Source organism: Pleurodeles waltl, chromosome 9 (genome assembly GCF_031143425.1).
Source record: "Pleurodeles waltl isolate 20211129_DDA chromosome 9, aPleWal1.hap1.20221129, whole genome shotgun sequence".
NCBI classification, from domain to species: Eukaryota; Metazoa; Chordata; class Amphibia; order Caudata; family Salamandridae; genus Pleurodeles; species Pleurodeles waltl.
In genome coordinates this window covers 244,997,349-245,020,121 of record NC_090448.1, presented here as the reverse complement: position 1 = coordinate 245,020,121, position 22,773 = coordinate 244,997,349, and the positions used below count along the sequence as shown (strand labels likewise).

Below are 22,773 nucleotides of genomic sequence, written 5' to 3'. Positions count from 1 at the left end.
GCACTGATAGTGCCTACCGCCATGGATCTCATGACGGTTCCCAACCACCCGAGATCCATGGCCGTATGCAGGGTCCTGATACTGTCGGCGGTCTAGTGACGACCGCCAGGCTGGAGACCGCAATCTCTAGCCCAGCGGTCTTCACAGCCATGGCGGTCAGAATGGTGAAGTGGCGGTAACCGCCGTGGTCATAATTCAATTTTTTTTTCTGCCGGCCTGTTTGCGGTCTTACCGCCGCTTTACCACCGACCGCCAGGGCCGTAATGACCACCTTAATTTCCTAAAAAGATAAAACTAAAGTTAATGCCATAAAACAATCATATTTTCTCTTGAAATTGGTGACCTAACAATAACATTTCTTTATTTTATAAGATCATATTTTTAAGAAATGGTTTCTTTGGTTGGCAGTCGGGTTGCCCCCTGTCCACGCAAAGACCCTCACTCTGGTCCGGGTAAAGGAGAATCACACTCAGTTAACCCCTGCTCACCCACTTGGTAGCTTGTCATGAGCAGGAAGGCTTAACTCAGAGACAATGTGTTAAGTATTGATACCAACACATAGTAATTCAGTGAACTACTACAAAATGACATAACACAGGTTTAGAAAAAGATTGCCAATATTTATCTAAACAAAACAAAACCAAAACAACAAAAATCCAACATACACAAGTCAAGATAGGAATTTTTAAAGATTAAACACAAAAATAGCGCTTAGAAACACAAATGCGTTGATGAGGTGATATCACGGCATTGTAACATTATCGTTCCAATAATCCGACGCCAATGGCGCTGGCCACAGAGCCACACGGACCCCCACAGGTCACAGTACCTTGTGAAAAAGAGGAAACAAGTCGGTGCACAGACTCGGGGATCACAGCATTGCTGGTTCCGAGGCGTAGTCGATTCTAGTGCTGCAGAGCGGAGGTGTCGTGAAGAGGCAGTGGAGATGAGGCAGCGTCAGTGAGAAGGGATGGATCTGCGCCCTTTAGGCAGAGTCGGTATCCGGTTGTCACAACATGGTATGGCGACTTCCACTGAGTCATGGACTTCAGCAAGGCTGAAGCAGTGTCGGGCCTGCAGGGTCGTCATATTCCAGAGAGGACCACGGCTTTGGTTGCATGCGGCGTCACAGGGTCTACAATGGCATCAGTCCGGAGTCATCCAAAGTCGATTCACTTTGTTTTCTTAGGTTTTCCACCAGCTTCTCCTTTCAAAGGCGTAGGGACTGGATTAGGCACCATTTGGCAGGGCAGAAGTCTCAGCTGAAATCCAGGTTTTGGCAGAGGAAGTCTTCGATGGCCCAGAGACTTCAGAACAGGGGGCAAGCCCTTGGAGATTCTTCTCAAGCAGGAATATACCACAAAGTCCAGTCTTTGTCCCCTTTCACAGGCAGAAGCAGTAACTGCAGGATAGCCCAACAAAGCAAAGTCACAGGCAGGGGCAACACTTCTCCTCAGCTCTTCAGCTCTTCTCCTTAACAGAGGTTCCTCTTGGTTCCAGAAGCAAATCTTGAAGAAATCTAACGTCTGGTGTTTTGGGTCCACTACTTATACCCCTTTCTGCCTTTGAAGTAGGCAAACTTCAAAGGAAAGTCTCTGTTGCTCACAAGATCCTGCCTTTTCCAGGCCAGGCCCCAGACACACACCAGGGGTTTGGAGACTGCATTGTGCGGGCACGGACACAGCTCTTTCAGGTGTGAGTAACCACTCCTCCCTCCACCCTAGCACAGATGTCTCATCAAGATATGCAGACTACACCCCAGCACCCTTTGTGTCACTGTCTAGAGGAGATGCACAAACAGCCCAACTGTCAGACTAACCCAGACAGGGAATCCACAAACAGGCAGAGTCACAGAATGGTTTTAGCAAGAAAATGACGACTTTCTGAAAGTCACATTTTCAAACTAACAATCTAAAAATCAACTTCACTAAAAGAAGTATTTTTAAATTGTGAATTCAGAGACCCCAAACACCACATTACTATCTGCTCTCAAAGGAGCTCTACACTTTAATAATATTTAAAGACAGCCCCCATGTTAACCTATGAGAGGGATAGGCCTTGCACAGTGAAAACCAAATTGGTAGAACTTCATTGTTAGGACATGTAAAGCACATCAGTACATGTCCCACCTTTAACATTCACTGCACCATGCCAGTGGGGCCTACCTAGGGCCTACCTTAGGGGTGCCTTACATGTATAAAAAGGGAAGGTTTAGGCCTGGTAAGTGGGTACATTTGCCAAGTCGAACTGGCAGCTTAAAATCACACACTCAGACACTGCAGTGGCAGATCTGAGCCATGCCCACAAGGCTACTCAAATGGGTGGCACAAAATGTGCTGCAGGCCCACTAGTAGCATTTGATTTACAGGCCCTGGGCACAGATCTAGTGCACTGTACTAGGGACTTACTAGTAAATCAAATATGCCAATCATGGAAAAGCCAATTACACATACAATTTTACATAGGGAGCACATGTTCTTTAGTACTGGTCAGCAGTGGTAAAGTGCCCAGAGTAACAAAAACAGCAAAAACAGAGTCCAGCACACAGAAACAACTTGGGAAGTAGAGGCAAAACGTTAGGGGAGACCACGCCAAGGAGGCCAGGTGTTAGACTTTTCATCCTTGGCGTGGTCTTCCTAAACTTCTTGCCTCTGTTTCCCAGGTTGTTGATGTGTGCTGGACTCTGGTTTTGCTGTTTTTGATACTCTGGGCACTTTACCACTGCTAACCATGTGCTAAAGTGCAAGTGCTCCTATACAAAATGTTTATGTAATTGGTGATCCATAATTTGCCTATTTTATTTACTAGAAATCCCTTGTAAAGTGCACTAGAGGTGCCCAGGGCCTGTAAACCAAATGCTACTAGTGGCCCTGCAGCACTGGTTGTGCCCCCCACATGAGTAGTCCTGTAATCACGTCTCAGACCTGCCACTGCAGTGTCTGTGTGTGCAGTTTTAAACTGTAAATTCGACTTGGCAAGTGTACCCACTTGCTATGCCTAAACCTTCCCTTTTCTTACATCTAAGGCACCCCTAAGGTAGGCCCTAGGTAGCCCCAAGGGCAGGGTGCAGTGTATGGTTAAGGTAGGACCTATAGTACTGTGTTTTATATGTCCTGACAGTGAAATATTGCTAAATTCATTTTTCACTGTTGCAAGGCCTGTCCCTCTCATAGGTTAACAAGGGGGCTACCTTTAAATCTGATTAAAGTGTAGATTCACTTTGGGAGAGGATAGATGTGGAGTTTCGGGTCTCTGAACTCACAATTTAAAAATGCATTTTTTAGTAAATTTGATTTGAGATTGTGTGTTTGAAAATGCCACTTTTAGAAAGTGGCCATTTTTTTGCTTAAACCATTTCTGTACCTCTGCCTGTTTGTGGATACCTTGTCTAGGTCAGCTTGACATTTGGGCTGGTTGCACCTCACACTAGACAGTGACACAAAGGGAGCTGGGGTGTAGCCTGCATTTCCTGGTGAGCCATCTGTGCTAGGAGGGAGGGGAGGAGTGGTCACTCACACCTGAAAGGGCTGTGCCTGCCCTCACACAATGCAGTCTCCAACCCCTGGTGAGTGTCTGGGGCATGGCCTGGCCAAAGCAGGATTTCACATTCCAAAGAGACTTTACTTTGAAGTAGGCCTACTTCAAAGGAGAAAATGGCTATAAGAAGGGTACCCAGAACCACAGACTTGAAAGCACTTCTGGAAACCAAGAGGAACCTCTACCTGGAGAAAAGCCGAGGAAGAAGAGCTGCCGTGCCTATGACTGTGCTTTGTGGAGCTATCCTGCAGTTGCTGCATCTGCCAGAGTAAGAGGGCAAAGACTGGACTTTGTGTGCCTTCGATCTTGTGAAGATCTCCAAGGGCTTGCTTTAGAGCTTGCCTCCTGTTGTTTGAAGTCTCAGGGACAACAAAGACTTCTCTCTGCCAGCTCCTGACTCCTACTCTGCCAAGTGGTGCCCATCCAGTTCCTGGGACCCTGAAAGGAGAACCTGGCAGCCTAAGAGGAAGAAATCCATGCACATGGGAAAAAGATCAACGCGACTCCAATCTGCAGCTGAAAAATCGACACGCCACCGGCTTTGCAGCTGAAAATCGACGCTCGACTGCAACCGGACCTGAAGATCGACACCCAGGGCTGGATAAACGATGCACAGCATCGCTGACGGTGGCTGGTGAGATTGCAACCCGCGCTGCATGGTTTTCAGATCATCGTGCGGCTGGATTTGCGACGCAAACACCTCTGGGCATGTAAAAACGATGCAAGGCCTGCCCGGACCCGAGAGTGTTGACTGGATCGACGCATCGCTCTCCTGCAGAGAGAAAAAACGATGCGCCCGACCCAATGAAAGGAGAAACAACGCAAGGTCTCATGAGTGAGTGAAATCGATGCAGCGCAAGCCCTTTTTGACGCACAGTCGCCCGAGTGGGGTTATTTTGACGCGCCCTATGTACATTTTCACGCTAACAATGTTAGTGTGTGTTTAAAATTACATGAAGACTCTTTTTGCATTTTCAGTGATAACTTGACTTGTCTATTGTGGATTTTAGTCATTTTGGTCTGTTTTGTTTAGATAAATATTTCCTATTTTTCTAAACCTGTGGTGTGTCATTTTGTAGTGATTTCATTAAGTTACTATGTGTGTTGGTACAAATACTTTACACCTAGCACTCTGAAGTTAAGCCTACTGCTTGTGCCATGCTACCAAGGGGGTAAGCAGGGGTTAGCTGAGGATGATTCTCTTTTACCCTGACTAGAGTGAGGGTCCTTGCTTGGACAGGGGATAACCTGACTGCCAACCAAAGACCCCATTTCTAACACCAGGTCTAGCAATGTTATTGTAAAAATGTTTCCCAGTCTCCAATGAAGAAGTACAGTCTTTCCTAAACTGGTACCCTCTGTAGAGTAGCCATCTTAGAAGTTAGCTTCCGAAATCACTGACACATGGGTATCTAATGCCTTTCAGTTTGTGTAAAATTCAATTCAATGCCGACATGACAGGATGCACAACTTTGTGAGTTGAGTTTGCTTAGTTCTATTGGCTACATGATTGAAAAAGACTAATCTTTATGAGATGTATGTTCTTGCCAGGAAACTGCCTGCTCCTACCTATCACTTTTTTGCAAAATCCAGAACATAGTAAAAGGCCTAAACTTCCAGAACTATCTTTGCACATCTAAAAGAATCCGACTCAGCGATTTCCGACTTTTCATCTTTGTTGGTGTCAAGTGTAACCTGAAACAAACATTTTGCTGAGTTATCTTTCTGTCGTGTCCATCTGAAGTCTCAGAATCAAACTTTAAAAGCTTTCCTAATATTGTTCCAAGGTATGAGTATTGAAAAGAGCAATCTGTATAGCATTTCTCAAACATGTGAATTGAGGTACTCCCTCAATCCACATGTAAGAAGGAGCAGATCACTTTCTTCTTACTCCCTTAAATGACTACTAAGCTTAATTGCATTATATCAAGTTTTACCACAGAACCACTAAAAGCTGCCAAGTTATAATAGAAGCAATTGGCCTCTTTAGCTGGAAAAATAAAAAGAAAGGTAGCTCAAAATCATATTAACAGCAAAATAAGCTTAAGATCAAGAAAGTAGAGGAATACCAGGTCTCCTAACAGCCATATTTAGAGCAGCATTCTGGTGCAGCACTTCAGCCAGGAACTTCTCGGCTAATTTTATATCCACTTGTTAGACCTGACAGCCTTAGGGTGGTCACCCCTAACTTTTTGCCTGCCTCCCTCCACTTTTTGGACACTGTTTTTGCTGGTTTTTAGACTCTGCGCACTTTACCACTGCTAACTAGTGCTAAAGTGCATATGCTCTCTCCCTTTAAACATGGTAACCTTGGATCACACCAAATTGGACTATTTAATTTACTTATAAGTACCTAGTAGAGTGCACTATATGTGCCCAGGGCCTGTAGATTAAATGCTACTAGTGGGCCTGCAGCACTGATTGTCCCACCCACTTAAGTAGCCCCTTTACCTTGTCTCAGGCCTGCCATTGCAAGGCCTGTGTGTGCAGTTTCACTGTCACTTCGACTTGGCATTTAAAAGTACTTGCCAAGCCTAAAACTCCCCTTTTTCTACATATACGTCACCCCTATTGTCGCGTAGGCTCTCATTATCCTAATGAGACTACTGGATGTTGAGCGGGAAGATCGTTCACAGTGCGGGGGACTAAGTCTGACCCACTGTGAAGGACCCTTGTCACTCTAAATCCGGGTTTTTGCTCCAGCTAATTAGCAGTGCCTCATCTCTCCCAAAGGGAAGAGACAATTGGGCAGCCGAGCGCTTGGCATCTTAGTACTTCCCAGGGAAGTCGTGGTCACTTAGGTTACAACCAGTTCTCTCATACACAGTGCGGTCTCATATATAAATGACAAAGGCAGTTTGAGTTTTAAAGATTAGTTTTTAAAAACTACTGCATTTTAGATAGCAAAGCGTGAGCTGCAATAACCAGAACTACACAACACAGTAGAATTAAAATAGTAACAATGAGAGTGAAGCACAAGAATAAGGCTATCATAGTGCAACTAGATTAGGTTCTCTCTAAGTTATATTCTGAGCACAGCATGTAAAGCTCTAAGCCTGCCTTTCAGGTTCCCCCAGGAGGACATCAACCCTCATACCTGAGCAAAGGCCTGTAATCTGCATCAGCATCTGCAACGGGGCAGTCAGCATCTAGTTGTAGGTTCCTGGTCGGAATCTCCCTCTGACGTGTACTAGGACTAGAAAGTGTTTTTATAACTAACATGCAGATGTTCTAAGAAAATGTCCCTACGTAAGGATGCAGATTTTCTACGAACACTAGAGACTAAACTTCTTTCACATATACCGGCAATGTACCAGACTGTAACCTTGACTGAAGCACAGGGTGAGCAAGAATGCCTTGTTTGAGAAAACAGTGCTGAACTAAGCTAAACAGTGTGATAGAAAGAAATAAAAACAAGACCGTAAAACTGGTTATTGTAAAATAACAGTGCAAGGCTGAATAAAATGTATCTAGGGCAAAGTGCACAGAGGCCTAATATGTTAACCCAACGTGCATGAAGCTATATTAAAAAATGGCTACACTACACTATGATGTGCCCTAGGTAACCCCCAGAGCAGGGTGCTGTGAGGGTAAAAGGCAGGACATATACCTGTGTAGTTTACATGTCCTGGTAGTGTAAAACTCCTAAATTCGTATTTATACTACTGTGAGGCCTTCTCCCTTCATAGGCTAGCATTGGGGCTGCCCTCATACATTGTTGAAGTGGTAGCTGCTGATCTGAAAGGAGTAGGAAGGTCATATTTAGTATGGCCAGAATGGTAATACAAAATCCAGCTGACTGGTGAAGTTGCATTTAGTATTACTATTTTAAAAATGCCACTTTTAGAAAGTGAGTATTTCCCTGCACTTAAATCTTTCTGTGCCTTACAATCCACATCTGGCTGGGTTTAGTTGACAGCTCCTTGTGCATTCACTCAGACACACCCCAAACACAGGGTACTCAGCCTCACTTGCATACATCTGCATTTTGAATGGGTCTTCCTTGGCTGGGAGGGAGGAGGGCCTGCTCTCACACAAAGGACTGCCACGCCCCCTACTGGGACCCTGGCAGACGGGATTGAACTGAAAGGGGACCTGGTGCACTTTTAAGCCACTCTTTGAAGTCTCCCCCACTTCAAAGGCACATTTGGGTATAAAACAGGGCCTCTGCCCTACCACCTCAGACACTTCCTGAAGAAACCTGAACCAGAACCTGCGCCCTGACAAGAAGAACTGCCTGGCTGCCTAAAGGACTCACCTGGCTGCTTTCTACAGAGGACTGCTGCCTTGCTGTTGCCCTGCTGTCTTGCTGCTCTTTTGCTTTGCTGCAGTAGTGCTCTCCAAGGGCTTGGATAGAGCTTGCCTCCTGTTCCCTGAAGTTTCAGGACCAAAAAGACTTCTTTCTTGCAACTGGACTCCTTGTGCGGTGAAAAATTCGATGCACAGCTTGTTCCGCAGTGAAAAATTCACTGCACGCCGACCTGGGACAATGACGCTTGACTTGCAAGGAAAAGATCGACACGGCACCTGTGGTGCGACCGGAACTTCGACGCACAGCCCACCAGATCGATGCACAGCCGACCTGGAACTACGCCACCCGACTCCCAGAGGGGAAATCGACGCAGCGTCTGCCGTGAGGGAGAAATGTCCCTGCATCGCTCACCGGAACGACGCAGAGCTTGCCAACAAGCCCAGGATTCCACGCACAGACCCCGGGGCGTCTGAAAACCCCTCAACCCGAAGAGGAGGACCGCCTGCATGCTGGAAATCGACGCACCGCCTTCCCCGCGTGAAAAATAACGACACACGTCCGTCTGTGAAGGGGCGAAACCGACGCACACACCATTTTCCATGCATCTCCTCCTCTGCGGCCCTTTGCAGAGATTTTTCACTCAAACCAGGTACTTTGTGCTTGAAAGAGACTTTGTTTGCTTTTAAAAGACTTAAGACACTTTGGGGGTCATTCTGACCCTGGCGGTCAACGACCACGAGAGCACCGCCAACAGGCTGGCGGTGCTCTTAAGGGCATTCTGACCGCGGCGGTTTGGCCGCGGTCAGAAAGGGAAAACCGGCGGTCTCCCGCCGGTTTTCCGCTGCCCTCAGGAATCCTCCATGGCTTGCTGCGCCGCCATGGGGATTCCGACACCCCATACCGCCATCCTGTTCCTGGCGGTATGGGGTGTCGTGGAGCCCCTGGGGGCCCCTGCAGTGCCCATGCCAATGGCATGGGCACTGCAGGGTCCCCCGTAAGAGGGCCCCACAAAGAATTTCAGTGTCTGCTTAGCAGACACTGAAATTCGCGACGGGTGCAACTGCACCCGTCGCACCTTCCCACTCCGCCGGCTCCATTTGGAGCCGGCTTCCTCGTGGGAAGGGGTTTCACGCTGGGCTGGCGGGTGGCCTTCTGGCCCAGCGGGAAAGCCAGAATGGCCTCCGCGGTCTTTCGACAGAATGAGGCCCTTTATATCACTTTTCAGTGATATCTTTACACTTTCTTATTGCATCTTTTATCATTTTGACCTGCAAATATCCAGATAAATATTATATATATTTTTTCTAAACACTGTGTGGTGTATTTTTGTGGTGCTATATTGTGTTATTGGATGATTTATTGCACAAATACTTTACACATTGCCTTCTAAGTTAAGCCTGACTGCTCAGTGCCAAGCTACCAGAGGGTGGGCACAGGATAATTTGGGTTGTGTGTGACTTACCCTAACTAGAGTGAGGGTCCTTGCTTGGACAGAGGGTAACCTGACTGCCAACCAAAGACCCCATTTCTAACACCACTCAGTTGACATGTTTGCTGCTGAAGTAATTCCTACCACTTCCTGCTTTGTGGGGTAGTGTAGCCAAGTTTAGGTTGAATCGGAAATGTAGCTGTGACAAAAACACTGACAGATTTTTGAATCCAGTAGATTAAATTATTAGCAACAGGCTGATGTTGTGTTACGGTGAGGTGCACACATGCAGTTCTGCAAAGTACATAGGGCCTGATTTAGAGTTTGACAACTAGGTATTCCATTGCAAGGATGATGGCTAACTCATCCGCCTTATTACAAGTTCATTAGGATATATTAAGACATGTCCGCTTTCTTACAAGTTCATCAGGATAAAACATCCATTCCCCAAACTCCACATCAAGCAGATAGTCATTAGTCCATCCCTCTCCAGAGTAGGAAACAGAGGCCACGATCTCAGCCATGCACCCAAACATAAGGTGATCTGAGGCTTGTACCCGTTAATAGTTACCAATGTATCTGATCGAGGTGAAGAGCTATTGTAACTTGGGCAGTTAGTGACTGCATTAAATGTATAGTCTACAGTTATTTCCACAATCTAGCCCTGATGCTCAGCAGACTTCATGCAACGCTCACTTTATCTTGCTGCAGGACTTGAGTGTGAGTCTAATGGAATGTCAGCACAGCTGTAGAGAACAATGATCCTAAAACTGATTTTCTTTTCCTATCTGTTAGAAATGGGGTCTTTGGTTGACAGTCAGGTTACCCCCTGTTCAAGCAAGGACCCTCACTCTAGTCAGGGTAAAAGAGAATCACCCTCAGCTAACCCCTGCTTACCCCCTTGGTAGCTTGGCAGAGCAGTAGGCTTAACCTCAGAGTGCTAGGTGTAAAGTATTTGTACCAACACACAGAGTAACTTAATGAAAACACTACAAAATGACACAACACCGGTTTAGAAACATAGGAAATATTTATCTAAACAAAACAAGACCAAAACGATAAAAATCCGACATACACAAGTCAAGTCATGAATTTTTAGAGATTAAACTCAAAAATAGCGCTTAGAAACAAAAATGCTTCGAGGAGATGTTAACACGGCGTTGTGACGGAGTCGTTCCCAACAAGCCGACACCAGCGGCGCCGGACACGGAGTCGTGTAGACCCCCAAGTACAGTACCTTTGGTGAAGAGTGAAAACAAGCTGATGCGCGAAGTCGGGAATCGCGGCGTCTGTGCGAAACGTTGAATCCGTGCACTTCGAGCGCGTCGGTCACGACGTGGTGCGGCGACTTCCACGGAGTCGCGGACTTCAGCGGGGCTACTGCGGCGTCGGGCCTGCGAAGAGCGTCGCATTCCAGCGAAGGTCACGGCGTCAGGTGCAGGCGACGTTACCGGATTCAGCAGCGGCGCCGGTCCGAAGTCGTCCGAAGTCGATTTCCTTGGATTCCACCAGCTTTCCTTTCAAGGGCCCAGGGACTGGATAGGGCACCACTTGTCGGGGCAGGAGTCTCTCCAGAGACTCCAGGTGCTGGCAGAGAGAAGTCTTTGCTGTCCCTGAGACTTCAAACAACAGGAGGCAAGCTCTAACTCAAGCCCTTGGAGATTTCTTCACAAGATGGAAGGCACACAAAGTCCAGTCTTTGCCCTCTTACTCTGGCAGAAGCAGCACTGCAGGAAAGCTCCACAAAGCACAGTCACAGGCAGGGCAGCACTTCTTCCTCAGCTATCAGCTCTTCTCCAGGCAGAGGTTCCTCTTGGTTCCAGAAGTGTTTCTGAAGTCTGTAGATTTGGGTGCCCTTCTTATACCCATTTTAGTCTTTGAAGTCACCTTTCTTCAAAGGGGACTCACACCTACTTGTGAAATCCTGCCTTGCCCAGGCAAGTCATCAAACACACAGCAGGGGGTTGGAGCCGGCATTGTCAGAGGCAGGCACAGTCCTTTCAGATGAGAGTGACCACTCCACCCCTCCCTCCTAGCAGAGATGGCTAATCAGGAAATGCAGGTTACACCCCAGCCCCCTTTGTGTCACTGTCTGGTGTGAGGTGAAAAACAACCCAACTGTCAAACTGACCCAGACAGGGAATCCACAAACACGGCAGAGTTACAGAATGCTTTAATCAAGAAAATGTTCACTTTCTAAAAGTGGCATTTTCAAACGCACAATCTTAAAATCAACTTTACTAAAAGATGTATTTTTAAATTGTGAGTTCAGGGACCTCAAACTCCACATGTCCATCTACTCTCTAGGGGAATCTACACTTTAATCATATTTAAAGGTAGCCCCCATGTTATCCTATGAGAGAGACAGGCCTTGCAACAGTGAAAAACGAAGTTGGCAGTATTTCACTGTCAGGACATATAAACCACATTACTATATGTCCTTCCTTATCCATACACTGCACCCTGCCCTTGGGGCTAACTAGGGCCTACCTTAGGGGTGCCTTACATGTAAGAAAAGGGAAGGTTTAGGCCTGGCAAGTGGGTACACTTGCCAAGTCGAATTTACAGAGTAAAAATACACACACAGACACTGCAGTGGCAGGTGTGAGACATGATTACAGGGTTACTTGTGTGGGTGGCACAACCAGTGCTGCAGGCCCACTAGTAACATTTGATTTACAGGCCTTGGGCACCTCTAGTGCACTTTACTAGGGACTTAACAGTAAAACAAATATGCCAATCATGGAGAATCAATTACGTACACATTTTAAACAGGAGCACTTGCACTTTAGCACTGGTTAGCAGTGGTAAAGTGCCCAGAGTAACAAAAACAATAAAATCAGAGTCCAGCACCCATCAACAACCTGGGGAACAGAGGCAAAAAGTTAAGGGAGACCACGCCAAGGATGAAAAGTCTAACACTATCCTAGTCAGCTAAATGAGTATGTACCAGTGTTAAACTCCCACAACAGTCCCGCAAGAGGAATTCAGGACTTTACTGCATGCTCTTGGGCAAACTCTCATCAATGCTCTCCAGTTAGGCTGCATTATTAATACCAGTGAGTGAACAACTTTTCGACCTCCCTATGGTGGAATTACCTTTCTAATTTATACTCCTGGTGTACCTTTTAAATCACGTCTCTCTCACTGAGGCAATTCCCTTCTCCCCTCATCACCCGCCTTAAATAGTAGGACATAAAATATGACTTTTAAGCATTTTCAATCATTTTCTTAAAAATAATCTGTAATGGATTTGTAGAATGGGAGACTTGTTGACGTTACCCAAAATGTGCCTCTCCCTGCCTGCACTTTTGAACCTTCACCCTCCTCTCTACCAAATCCTCCCCTGAAAGTGACAGTCTCAAAGTGAACCCATCCCCGCCCTCTGGGTCTGTATGGAAGTCTGTGGCTTTCTACCCATTCCTCAAGCTGTGTCCTCTCTATGGATGTTTTGAAAAAGACCGCCCGAGGCCACAAAAGCTCCCTGACAAGAAAAGACAAAGTGTCACACTACTAATCACCGAGACAAAAGTCACAGAGAAAAGTGCTGGGCTCAAACTTAATTAATTTCTCTGCTTGTTTCTTCTGCGGGATCCAACTTGAATGCTGAGCTTTCAAAGTGACCGCACACAGTCAGCCAGTGGTTGAAGTGAGCTCTGTTGGTTTAACCCTGTATTTCACAGATGACCTCAAGATAAGGGGAATAATGTTTAAACAAGGTATTTAGAGTAAAATTAATTTCATTTTGTATGATACTCGTCATGTTGCCTTAGTTATTAGTAGATGCTAAATATACCCTTTTTAACACATTTTTGGCACTTGGACTGGATGGTATAGTGTCACCTTACAATTGCGATAACAGCATTAATGCATTGTGATATTAGATTAACTCTGAACGTAGAAAGGCCCTTAAGGACCTAAATAGGAGTTGCTCATAATTTTCAAAAGTATTACTGCATAGGTGAATGTTGGTGCACTCGGGTTTAGTATTTACCTGGTGGTTACACCTCACCCTTCCACGTTCTTCAACGTGGAATAGAGGCTAACTGAATAATTCCCCTATTCCAAGTTGTGCAACACAGAGTGTGTGGTATTTTTCCCACCACAAATTCCACCAAGTGAAAATTGTGCAGGCAAAAAGTGCAGTGTTGCAGCACAAGTTGCAATGCCAGGTCAGTCTCATATGCCTGGTTGTGCAAGTATATGGACTGCTGGCTCGACTGAAATGAGAGCCTGTTATGTTTTATTGCACATCTTTGCATAGTGTCCATTTGGCCAACTGCATTACTGCACTCATGCTAGGAGATGGGCAACATTATTGGAGTGGATATTGTTCTGAAAAAGGTGCTTACTAATAAAATCAGTTTAAGGGGCGAGGACAAAGGTCACTATTCGTTGGATTGTAACATTATTTTATCCAACGTACAGTTTTAAAATTTAAAACCCAGGCAATAACTATGCATTTTTCAGAGTAGAGTTCTAAAACATTTAAAGACAGCGAAACATTCTCATTGCGTAGCAACACTGGGAAGTTTTCACTTTCTACTGGTAACATTAAAATGCAGCGGGTATTACTGAATATCCTGTGATCTAATATCCAAAATGGGACGAAACTGAAAAGTGCACGTAATTGTCATAAGAATGAATGTCGTTACCTTTACAAGTCCACGAGGCTTGACTCCTGAGTATTGGTCTAATGCTGCTAACATTTTTTAATGTTTCAACACGCCAGTATTCATGAGATGAGTGCACATTTTTAATGTTATTAGTGTGCAGGAAAGTTAATTGCCCTCTGTAAATTGTATTTAGGTATTTTAAAGGTTTTATATATTTAGTACTTATGTGGTTTGACCACATTACTTTTGGAAACCTCCAAACCTTATCAGCACCCTCTCTGGACAGCTCAGATAAGTTAATTCAATCAGAATGCTTAAAACGTGGGGACCTAGTGTTCTCTCCCTGTATTTTAAGCCCTCCAGAGTTTCTTTAAAACTTGGACAGGGGAATAATGTAGATGGAAGCGTCTGGTGATTGTGTCTGCTTGGGTGGGGTGGAGCAGGTGTTCCTGCCCGTGTTACTTTCTTTTGAGGGTGGTAGCAGTTGGAGGTTGTCCTTCTCTTCCTGATGCACCCACACATTGTGCTAAATCTGATAATTGTGAGGTCGCCATTTATCATCAGTAACATTGTTTCACAGAGGCAATAATATCTGGTTAATAATCATACGCAGAATGCTTGGAGTGTTTGTGAAAATAAATCATTGATAGACTCTCATAGTTGTTCTATACTGTATATAAATGTACATATAGGCATGGTAGACATTTTGGCCTCCAGGTGGTTAAAAGAAGTTTTAAATGACTGCGTTGCTGGCACTTAAATTATGTGATTTAATTTTAATTTGTATAGCTCACCACTCATCCCGGAGGGTATTATGGCTATCTGATTAGTAAATGGCTAAAAAGTTTTATATATATATATATATATATATATATATATATATATATATATATATATATATATATAAACAGTGAAAATAAACGTGGCCTAATGGAACTTTATTTGGAACAACTTTATTAATGAACGCCTATTGATAGATCATTTATAACCGCATAGTGGTTACATTCCAAGCTTTACCATAGTACATCCTCCCAAGAACTTGAGAATTCACTGCTTACTGCCTCATGGGTTACATGTTACAATCACAGCATAAAGGAAAACAACCCAATCCATACTTAAAACGCTCATTTCTTCTGCAAGAATATAACCTCTTGTAATGCTGTTCAGCGAGTTCCCAACAATATCTTGTTTTATTTTTTACAACTTTTACAAATCGAATAACATGACGTGCGCCATACATGCAGATCCATCAATAGTAATACACTGTTTATTACCACTGCTGAGGGAGTGGAGGGGCATCGTGATCACGTGAAGCCGTGGGTGAAGTACTCCAGTTTATGTTTGTGTTTTGGAAAAGTTACAACTGAATATGTCTGCAATAAGAAAATTACACCTTCATCGTTAAATCTAGAAATATCATGAAGATGATATGAATCTTTTAACACTTATACATCTTTAAATGTAGTCACTTTTTGCAGACGAAGTCATATATTTTAAACTTTGTGTTCAATGCACGCCGCTATGCTATTGTGTTGTATGTTAGAATATAGTAGTTTGATATATCAACTGATCTGAAAAAAAGTTTACTAAATATCACTCACAAACATATCATCCCATTGGATCCATTGGATGTAAATTTTCTATAAATAACTCGTTTATTTTTTTGTAAATTATATAATGACTTCTTTGTCAAACAATATTCCAACAATGATAATCTTGTAACACACTATGTGGTAATCTAGAATATATGTGCAACACTCTGTAAAACCTCTCGCACTGAGCACAGTGCCTCTGGATAACCGCATGCTCTCCACAGAGATGGGATGGGGTGACCTAAGCGAGCGCTTAACACACAGTCTGCTTCTCAGCGATTCAGTGGCGGTCACCAGGGAAGGCCGGAGCTTGTCGTGCCTACAAAGAGTTCCTGCGACTGCATTAACAGCAGCGCATCAGTATGCAACTGGCATGGGCTGCGCCTTAGACATGCAAATTCCTGGGCATTTTGGAAACTCGTGTTCTACAATTACTGTTCACACTGGATGGATTATAACCAGGCAGAGCAGGAGCTGCCGCATCCAAAGGAGCGGCTCAGTGTCACTTTATCGTTTTTTTACTCTACTTGTCGCATTGGGAGAATGTAATTCCTGAGAACATACATACATCTATCTATCTATCTATCTATCTATCTATCTATCTATCTATCTATCTATCTATCTATCTATCTATCCCTACCGTTCTATCTGTCTATCTGGAGTTATTTCATTATAACTAACTGTTTATCTCTCTTTGTATCGATCAGTGTACTGATAGTGGTTAGGAACCGACAGTAATACTGCACTTGTTTTGAAGTGTTTGTGTGGTTTTGGCGGATAAAATGGCTGCCTCTGCTGTACCTATGAAGAGGCCTCGTAGTAAACTACGTCAGACGCATCGCTCGAGCACAGCACACTATCCACCCCTCAGTGCCGAAAGAACAACAGCCTCCCTCGTTGTCATGCTCTGGCACTGTTAACTGCGATTAATCAGAAGAGGGAGCTGAATGATTCCATACTCTTGTTAGAGAAAGAATAGACACTTCAAGATGTTTTTTCCTTACATTTCTTTTCATTTTTCTGCCTTTTTCTGCCCTGGAATCAAACTGCAAGATCATTTCTATCGCTGTATTTTTCGGGTTCCCTGGGAATGTGGAATTTTGTTCTATACAAATGAAGGTTTATTTTCCTGTTGACACGATTTTGCATCGACCGCACGATTTTAATTGCAGAACAGGAGGCTACAGTATTAAGGCGGCCGCTGCAGAGTTGGTACGCGCGGCCAGCCAACTGAACTTTTTTAAGCACAACACGTCAGTACTTCCTGCAAATTAACACATTGAAGCAGAAAAGAGATGCAGAAAAGGTAAGGTCTTTATGGGCGACCAAGTCACTAAAAAGTCTTGCAGATGCATAAAAGGCGTGGAGCCTTCGCCAATATTTTAGCTATCTTTGCCTTTTAGTTTCCAAAAACACAGAATTCAAGTAGCAATATTTACGTTAAGATTCAATGTCACTCGACGGTCGCCCCTCACACAAAGCACTCCGCATGCATCAAGGGGAGGTACGTTTATGAGAAGGACATAGTGTTTGGGAAGCCTGCTGCTGCATGTCTATCTGGAGACACACGGTTGCTACTTCCAGCTGTTCTGGTTCCCAAGGGCCTCAGCACGCACAAGTAGAGAGTGACTCACCTATGGCTGCGTCGCAGATGAGTTGTTGTGGGTGCGCAGTGGCGCAGCTGCAGGCTTCTACCCGCTCCTGTTGTCTGAAGGTCAGAAGCAGCAGCACTGAAAGCAAACAACTACTGGCGGCAGACTCCATGCTGACTTACAACGCACAGCTGACCGGCTGGACAAAGCAGTCCCTTTTCCCCTTCCTGGGCTCGAAGATAAACTTGCTGCTCGCCTGCCCGCCGTCCCTGCCTTTGCTTCAGTTCCCGCAAGCACACCACGGACGCTGCAGAAGGGCTCGCCAAGGCTCTGTATGAGTGCAAGCTTATGCTATCTGACTTCTAACTCTCCTCAGATGGGACCCTCTTTTTATGTCCGAGAGCCTGGCTGCTAACCCCGCCTTCTGATGAAAAAAGCAGAGCGCTGGTGAAAATATTGTATGACAGTTTTATTGTATTCAACTTTCCTACTCTGATCTGAGAGCTAGTGTTGTGACTCAGTGTGACTATTAATAATCCTAAACACTAATTTTAGAAAATTCAGATTTACAGCCTATTATTTCAAGGCCTGCCTCGGTGTTTAAAGTTAATTTGGGTACACGTTTGTATAGATTAGCCGTTCAAGTTTGAATTAATGGCCCATTTACTTTTTCACCCAAGCATTAAGGTGAACATTTGAACTTTGAAATATAAACTCTGTTTTATTGCTATGACCGGTGCTTTAAATTGAAATATAGAAGTATAGTACTCACTGTCTAGAGCACATATTTGCTCCTGAAAAGTGCCCGTACTCTCCTATTAAATGCATTGTAGGAGTGCTGAGTAGTGCATGTACCCACACCTTCAAATTATAGAAGTGCAGGAACTCAGTACCAGACACCACCTGCTCATTCGAGAACTGGCTGTAACACACAACAAGAACACTATTCCACTTGATACATTGTATCTAATAAGACAACAAACGTGACATACATTTGCTATGACTAATTGCTTTGTCCAAATAGTTGTAGTTTACTTTGAGGTCTCATGTCTAATGGCAGACCTGTTGTTTCCAATAAATAACAAATGAGCTTTGGATCTGTCCTTGGCACCACTGGATGGCTTTGTTGTCTGTCTCGGTTATCTGCTCTTCATTCAGTGGCTTTACTCCGTGTTGTTGTGTTTGTCCTGTCCAGGAACATTCCAGTCGCAGCGTGTCCTGGTAGGATGAGCTGTAGTCAGCACTCCATGGGAATGCATGTTACCTCTTTTTTAGCTACCCCTGTTTTTCCCTTTTCCTCCCTGTTAGAAATGGGGTCTCTAGAAGGCAGTGGTATACACCCTTGTCCAAGTAGGGACCACAATCCTAGTCAGGGTAAATCACACACAATCCAAATGATCCTGTGTCCACCCTCTGGCACTTTGGCACTGAGCAGCCAGGCTTAATTTAGAAGGCAATGTGTAAAATATTTGTGCAATAAATCATGCAATAAAACACCCCAAAAATACACCACACCGGTTTAGAAAAATATAAGATAATTATCTGAGTAAATTAAGGTCAAAACAATCAAGGTTTGATAAGCACAAGTTGAAATATCACTTTTGCAATGATAAGAAGAGTCCTAAGTCTTCAAAAAGCAACTAATTTCTCTTGTGTATACAAAGTACCTGGTATGCATCAAAATTACATGCACGGAGACCGCAGAGGAAGAGATGCATGGAAAAAGGAAGGTGTGCGTCGGATTTCTGGATGCGTACAGACGATTTGTTGGTTCTTCCCACGCTGCAAGGGCTTTATGTCGATTTCTGGTGCGCAGTCTTGGATCCTCACTGCGATGCAGATCTTTTGACGTCCAGGAGCGATGCGTAGAAATCCTGGGCATGCTGGACAAAGTCACAGGTGCTGCGTCAATCCGGTGGGCAAAGCGTTGCAGTTTCTGTTGCACGGCAGCTGCTGCATCGATTCCTCTCGCAGGAAGTTGGGCTGCGTCGTTCCAGCTCTGCATTGTGTCAGTCTGGTGGGCTGTGTGTCGAAGTTCCGGTCACAACGCTGGCGCTGAGTCGATCTCCGCTCAGGGAGCTGGGCTGCATCGTTCCAGTTCAGCAATGCATTGATTCTTTCACCACTAGGAAGGCTCTGCGTCGATTCCAGTTGGCTGTGCATCGATTTTCACCACACAAGGAGTTCTTTTTGAAGAGAAGTCGTCTTTTTGACCCTGAGACTTCAGGAACAGGAGCAAGCTTAATCCAAGCCTTTGGAGAACACTTCTCAGCAGAGCCAGAGGTCAGCAAGGCAGCAGGGCAACAGCAAGGTAGCAGTCCTTCACAGCAAAGCGGTCCAAGTGAGTCCTTTGTGCATCCAGGCAGCTCCTCTTGGTAGTTTGCAGGATCTGGTTCAGAGAGTCTCTCCCAGGAAGTGTCTGAGTTGGTAGGGTCAGGGACCCAGATTATATACCCAAAATCGCCTTTGAAGTGGGGGAGACTTCAAAGAGAGATTTTGAAGTGCACAAGGACCCCTTTCAGTACAGGTCTGTCCAGGGTCCCAGTAGAGGGTTTGGCAGTCCTTTGTGTGAGTGCAGGCCACTAGCCTTTGAAATGTAAGTTTTAAAAATAGTAATCTAAAATCCAACCTCATCAGTCAGCAGGATTTAGTATTACCATTCTGGCCAAACTAAATATGACCTGTTTACCCCTTTCTGATAAAAACCTTCCACTGAAACAGTATATGAGGGTAGCCCTAATGTTAGCCTATGAAAGGAGCAGGACTCACAGCAGTGGAAAACAAATTTAGGAGTTTTCCACTACCAGGACATATAAAACACACAGGTATATGTCCTGCCTTTTACCTACACAACCCCCTGCCTTATGGGTTACCTAGGGCCTTCCTTAGAGGTGACTTATATGTAGAAAAAAGGGAGTTTGAGGCTTGGCCAGGACTTTTAAAATGCCAAGTCGAAGTGGCAGTGAAAATGTGCACACAGGCCTTGCAGTGGCAGGCCTGAGACATGGTTAAGGGGCTATGTATGCGGGTGGCACAACCAGTGCTGAAGTTCCATTAGTAGCATTCGGTCTAAAGGCTTCGGCACATGTAGTGCACTTTAATAGGGACTTATAGGTAGATCAAATTTTCCAATTTGAGGAACCAATGTTGCTATGTTTGAAGGGAGAGAGCATATGCACTTTAGCACTGGTAAGCAGTGGTAAAGTGCGCAGAGCCATAAAAACCAGCAAAAACAGTGTCAAAAAAGTGGAGGGAGGCAGGCAAAAAGTTGGAGGTGACTACCCTCAGGCTGTCAGGTCTAACACCCCCGCTATCTCTTTTCACTTAAGCCTGCTGCCCATCGCACTTCCCATCCTGCTATCTGTTACATTTTTTTTTTTTTTTTTTTAATGAGTGCCAGGAAGCTGAAAAGGACTGCCAGGCTACTTACGTCCATTTTTGACCTTTGCACACAGTTGTTTTTAGCGCTTTTTAAATTTTAATACACTGGCATCTTCCATGTTAGAACAATAAATTAAATATGGATGCCATGCATCAAGACGCATGCATGCACATAAGCAGCCATGTAAATGCTAAATAGGCGTTCTAGGTTGAGTCCACTAAATCCACCCACTGAGGCCTGCAACTATGGAAAGATGAAGTCCTTTAAGCTAGGTCCCAGCATCTTTGATAAGCTTTATCAAATTAAACACCGCCCCATAGACATTGCTCCTGTTTTCAGTAAGTATAGCAACTGTAGCACTGCTCCTAGCAGTAAAGGTCCCACCCCATGACCCAGTTCAGGAGGTCAGAATTCTAGGGATAATCCTTGTTAGAGCTGTCAGCCTTAGGGTGGTCCTACCCCATACTTTCTGCCTCCTTTGCCTCACTTTGGCTGATCTGTTTTTGTTGGCCTTAGGACTCTAGGCACTTTACCGCTGCCAACCAGTGCTAAAGTGCATGTACTCACTCACCTAAAAAAATGGTAACATTGGTGTATCCACAATTGACATATTTATTTTACTTATACATCCCTAGTAAAGTGCACTATATATGCCCAGGGCCTGTAAATTAAAGCTACTTGTGGGCCTGCAGCACTGACTGTGCTACCTACTTAAGTAGCCCTTCAAACATGTCTCAAGCCTGGTACCGCAGACCCTGTGTGTGCAGTTTGACTGCCATGTCGGCCTGCCATTTAAAACCCATTGCTAAGCCTTAGACTCCCCTTTTATTACGCATAAATCACCCCTAATGTAGGCCCTAGGTATCCCACAGGGCAGGGTGCTCTATAATTAAAAGGCGGGACATATACTTTTAAGTTTTACATGTCCTGGTAGCGAAAGCACTTGTTTTTTCACTACTGTGAGACCTAGCCCTCTCATAGGACAACAACTTGGGAGTCCTTATTACATTTAATAAAGTGTAATTCCTGGAATTGTAACGATGAATCATCTTTAATGGTAAAGTCAGATTTATTATTATTAACATTTTTAAAATTCCTCTTTTTGAAAGTTGGCATTTTCCTGCTCTTAGCCCTGTGTGCCTGCAGCCTGTCTCCAATACTCATCTGGGCTGAGGCGACAGCTGGTTTTCTGCTTTTCCTCTAGACAGCCTCACACAAAGGAAGTGTAGGTATGACTTAGTGTCCATCTGCATGTTGATGGGCCACCCTGGGTAGGATGGAAGGGAGGAGCTGATACACCTGAATAGGCAGTGTCCTGCTTCAAATGAAGGGCTGCTTAACCCCTTCTATTGAGTCTGGAGCCAGGGTAGGAAGGGAGGACCCATGTGCACTTCAAATGCCCCTCTTTGAAGTCATCCCCACTGAAAAAGCCCAACTGGGTATAAGTACTGGACCTCTGACACTACCAAATCATTACACCTCTGGACCTGTGAAGAACATGCCAGTAAGATGGACTGCTGTTACGAGGACTGTCACTGTGGACTGCTGCTCTGGAAGAACTGCTTTTCTGCAGTGCTGCTCTGCTGCCGGCTGTCCCGTATCCTCCTGATGAATGGCTGGACCCAGCTCACTTGAACCCAGAGTGACTCCAAGGGCTTGTTGGCTTGCCTTCTCCTCTTCTAAAGTCTCAGGGATACAAAATACTTCAAACCATCATCATCATCTACCACACCTGGACTTTGCTTGCTGCAGTTCCTGCCCTTCCAAGTGCTACCAACCCTGTCCTGGGCCCTTGGAGAAAGGTATAAAGTGCTGGAGCTGGCAAACTCCATACATCACCACCGTTGCGCTGGTTGGAACCAACATATCACTGCTCAAAGACTTTGCATTATCAGCTGCGCGGCATGGCGATGACACACTGCCTTCATTGCAGAGGGTTTGCCGATGACGAATCTCCAACTGCGCGTATCAAAAGCAAAGCATCACTTCCATCAAAAGGGATCAGTGCCGACGCAGCACGTCTTCTGCTCCTCGCATCGAGTCTTTGATGTAGATGGATCATCCATCAAAAGGTACTCTTGCAGCGGGAGAAGGTTGGTCCCTGTATCCAACATGCACTCCATTGCGATCGGCCTAAACTTTCAGGTTTGACCTAGTCAAGCGCAACCAGATAGCCCCGGTTTGCACCTTATGTTTCTAGATTTGCAGGTATCCTTAAAAATGCATATTTTTACTTATTGTATTTTTGTCATTTTGGTCTTGTTTTGTTCAATAAATTGAGCTCTGTTTTCCCAACCATGTGTGATATTTATTTGTGTGGTGTTTTAATTGTTTTTTCTGTTTTTATTGTTGCACAAATACTTTACACATTGC

At 44.8% G+C, this 22,773-nt stretch overlaps 2 protein-coding genes across 2 annotated transcripts in view; one reads left to right on the top strand and one right to left on the bottom strand.

Moving 5' to 3' along the window:
• The window catches only part of TIMP4 (TIMP metallopeptidase inhibitor 4), a 137,724-nt gene extending 120,280 nt beyond the window's left edge, over positions 1 to 17,444 (bottom strand). Inside the window, exon 1 of the mRNA XM_069206655.1 lies at positions 17,061 to 17,444. Within this exon, the coding sequence (XP_069062756.1) occupies positions 17,061 to 17,190 (130 nt within the window). The 5' untranslated portion in view covers positions 17,191 to 17,444. The remainder of the gene's footprint in view (positions 1 to 17,060) is intronic.
• The window catches only part of SYN2 (synapsin II), a 1,016,740-nt gene that overhangs the window by 697,432 nt on the left and 296,535 nt on the right, over positions 1 to 22,773 (top strand). The gene's annotated exons all lie outside the window — the stretch shown is intronic.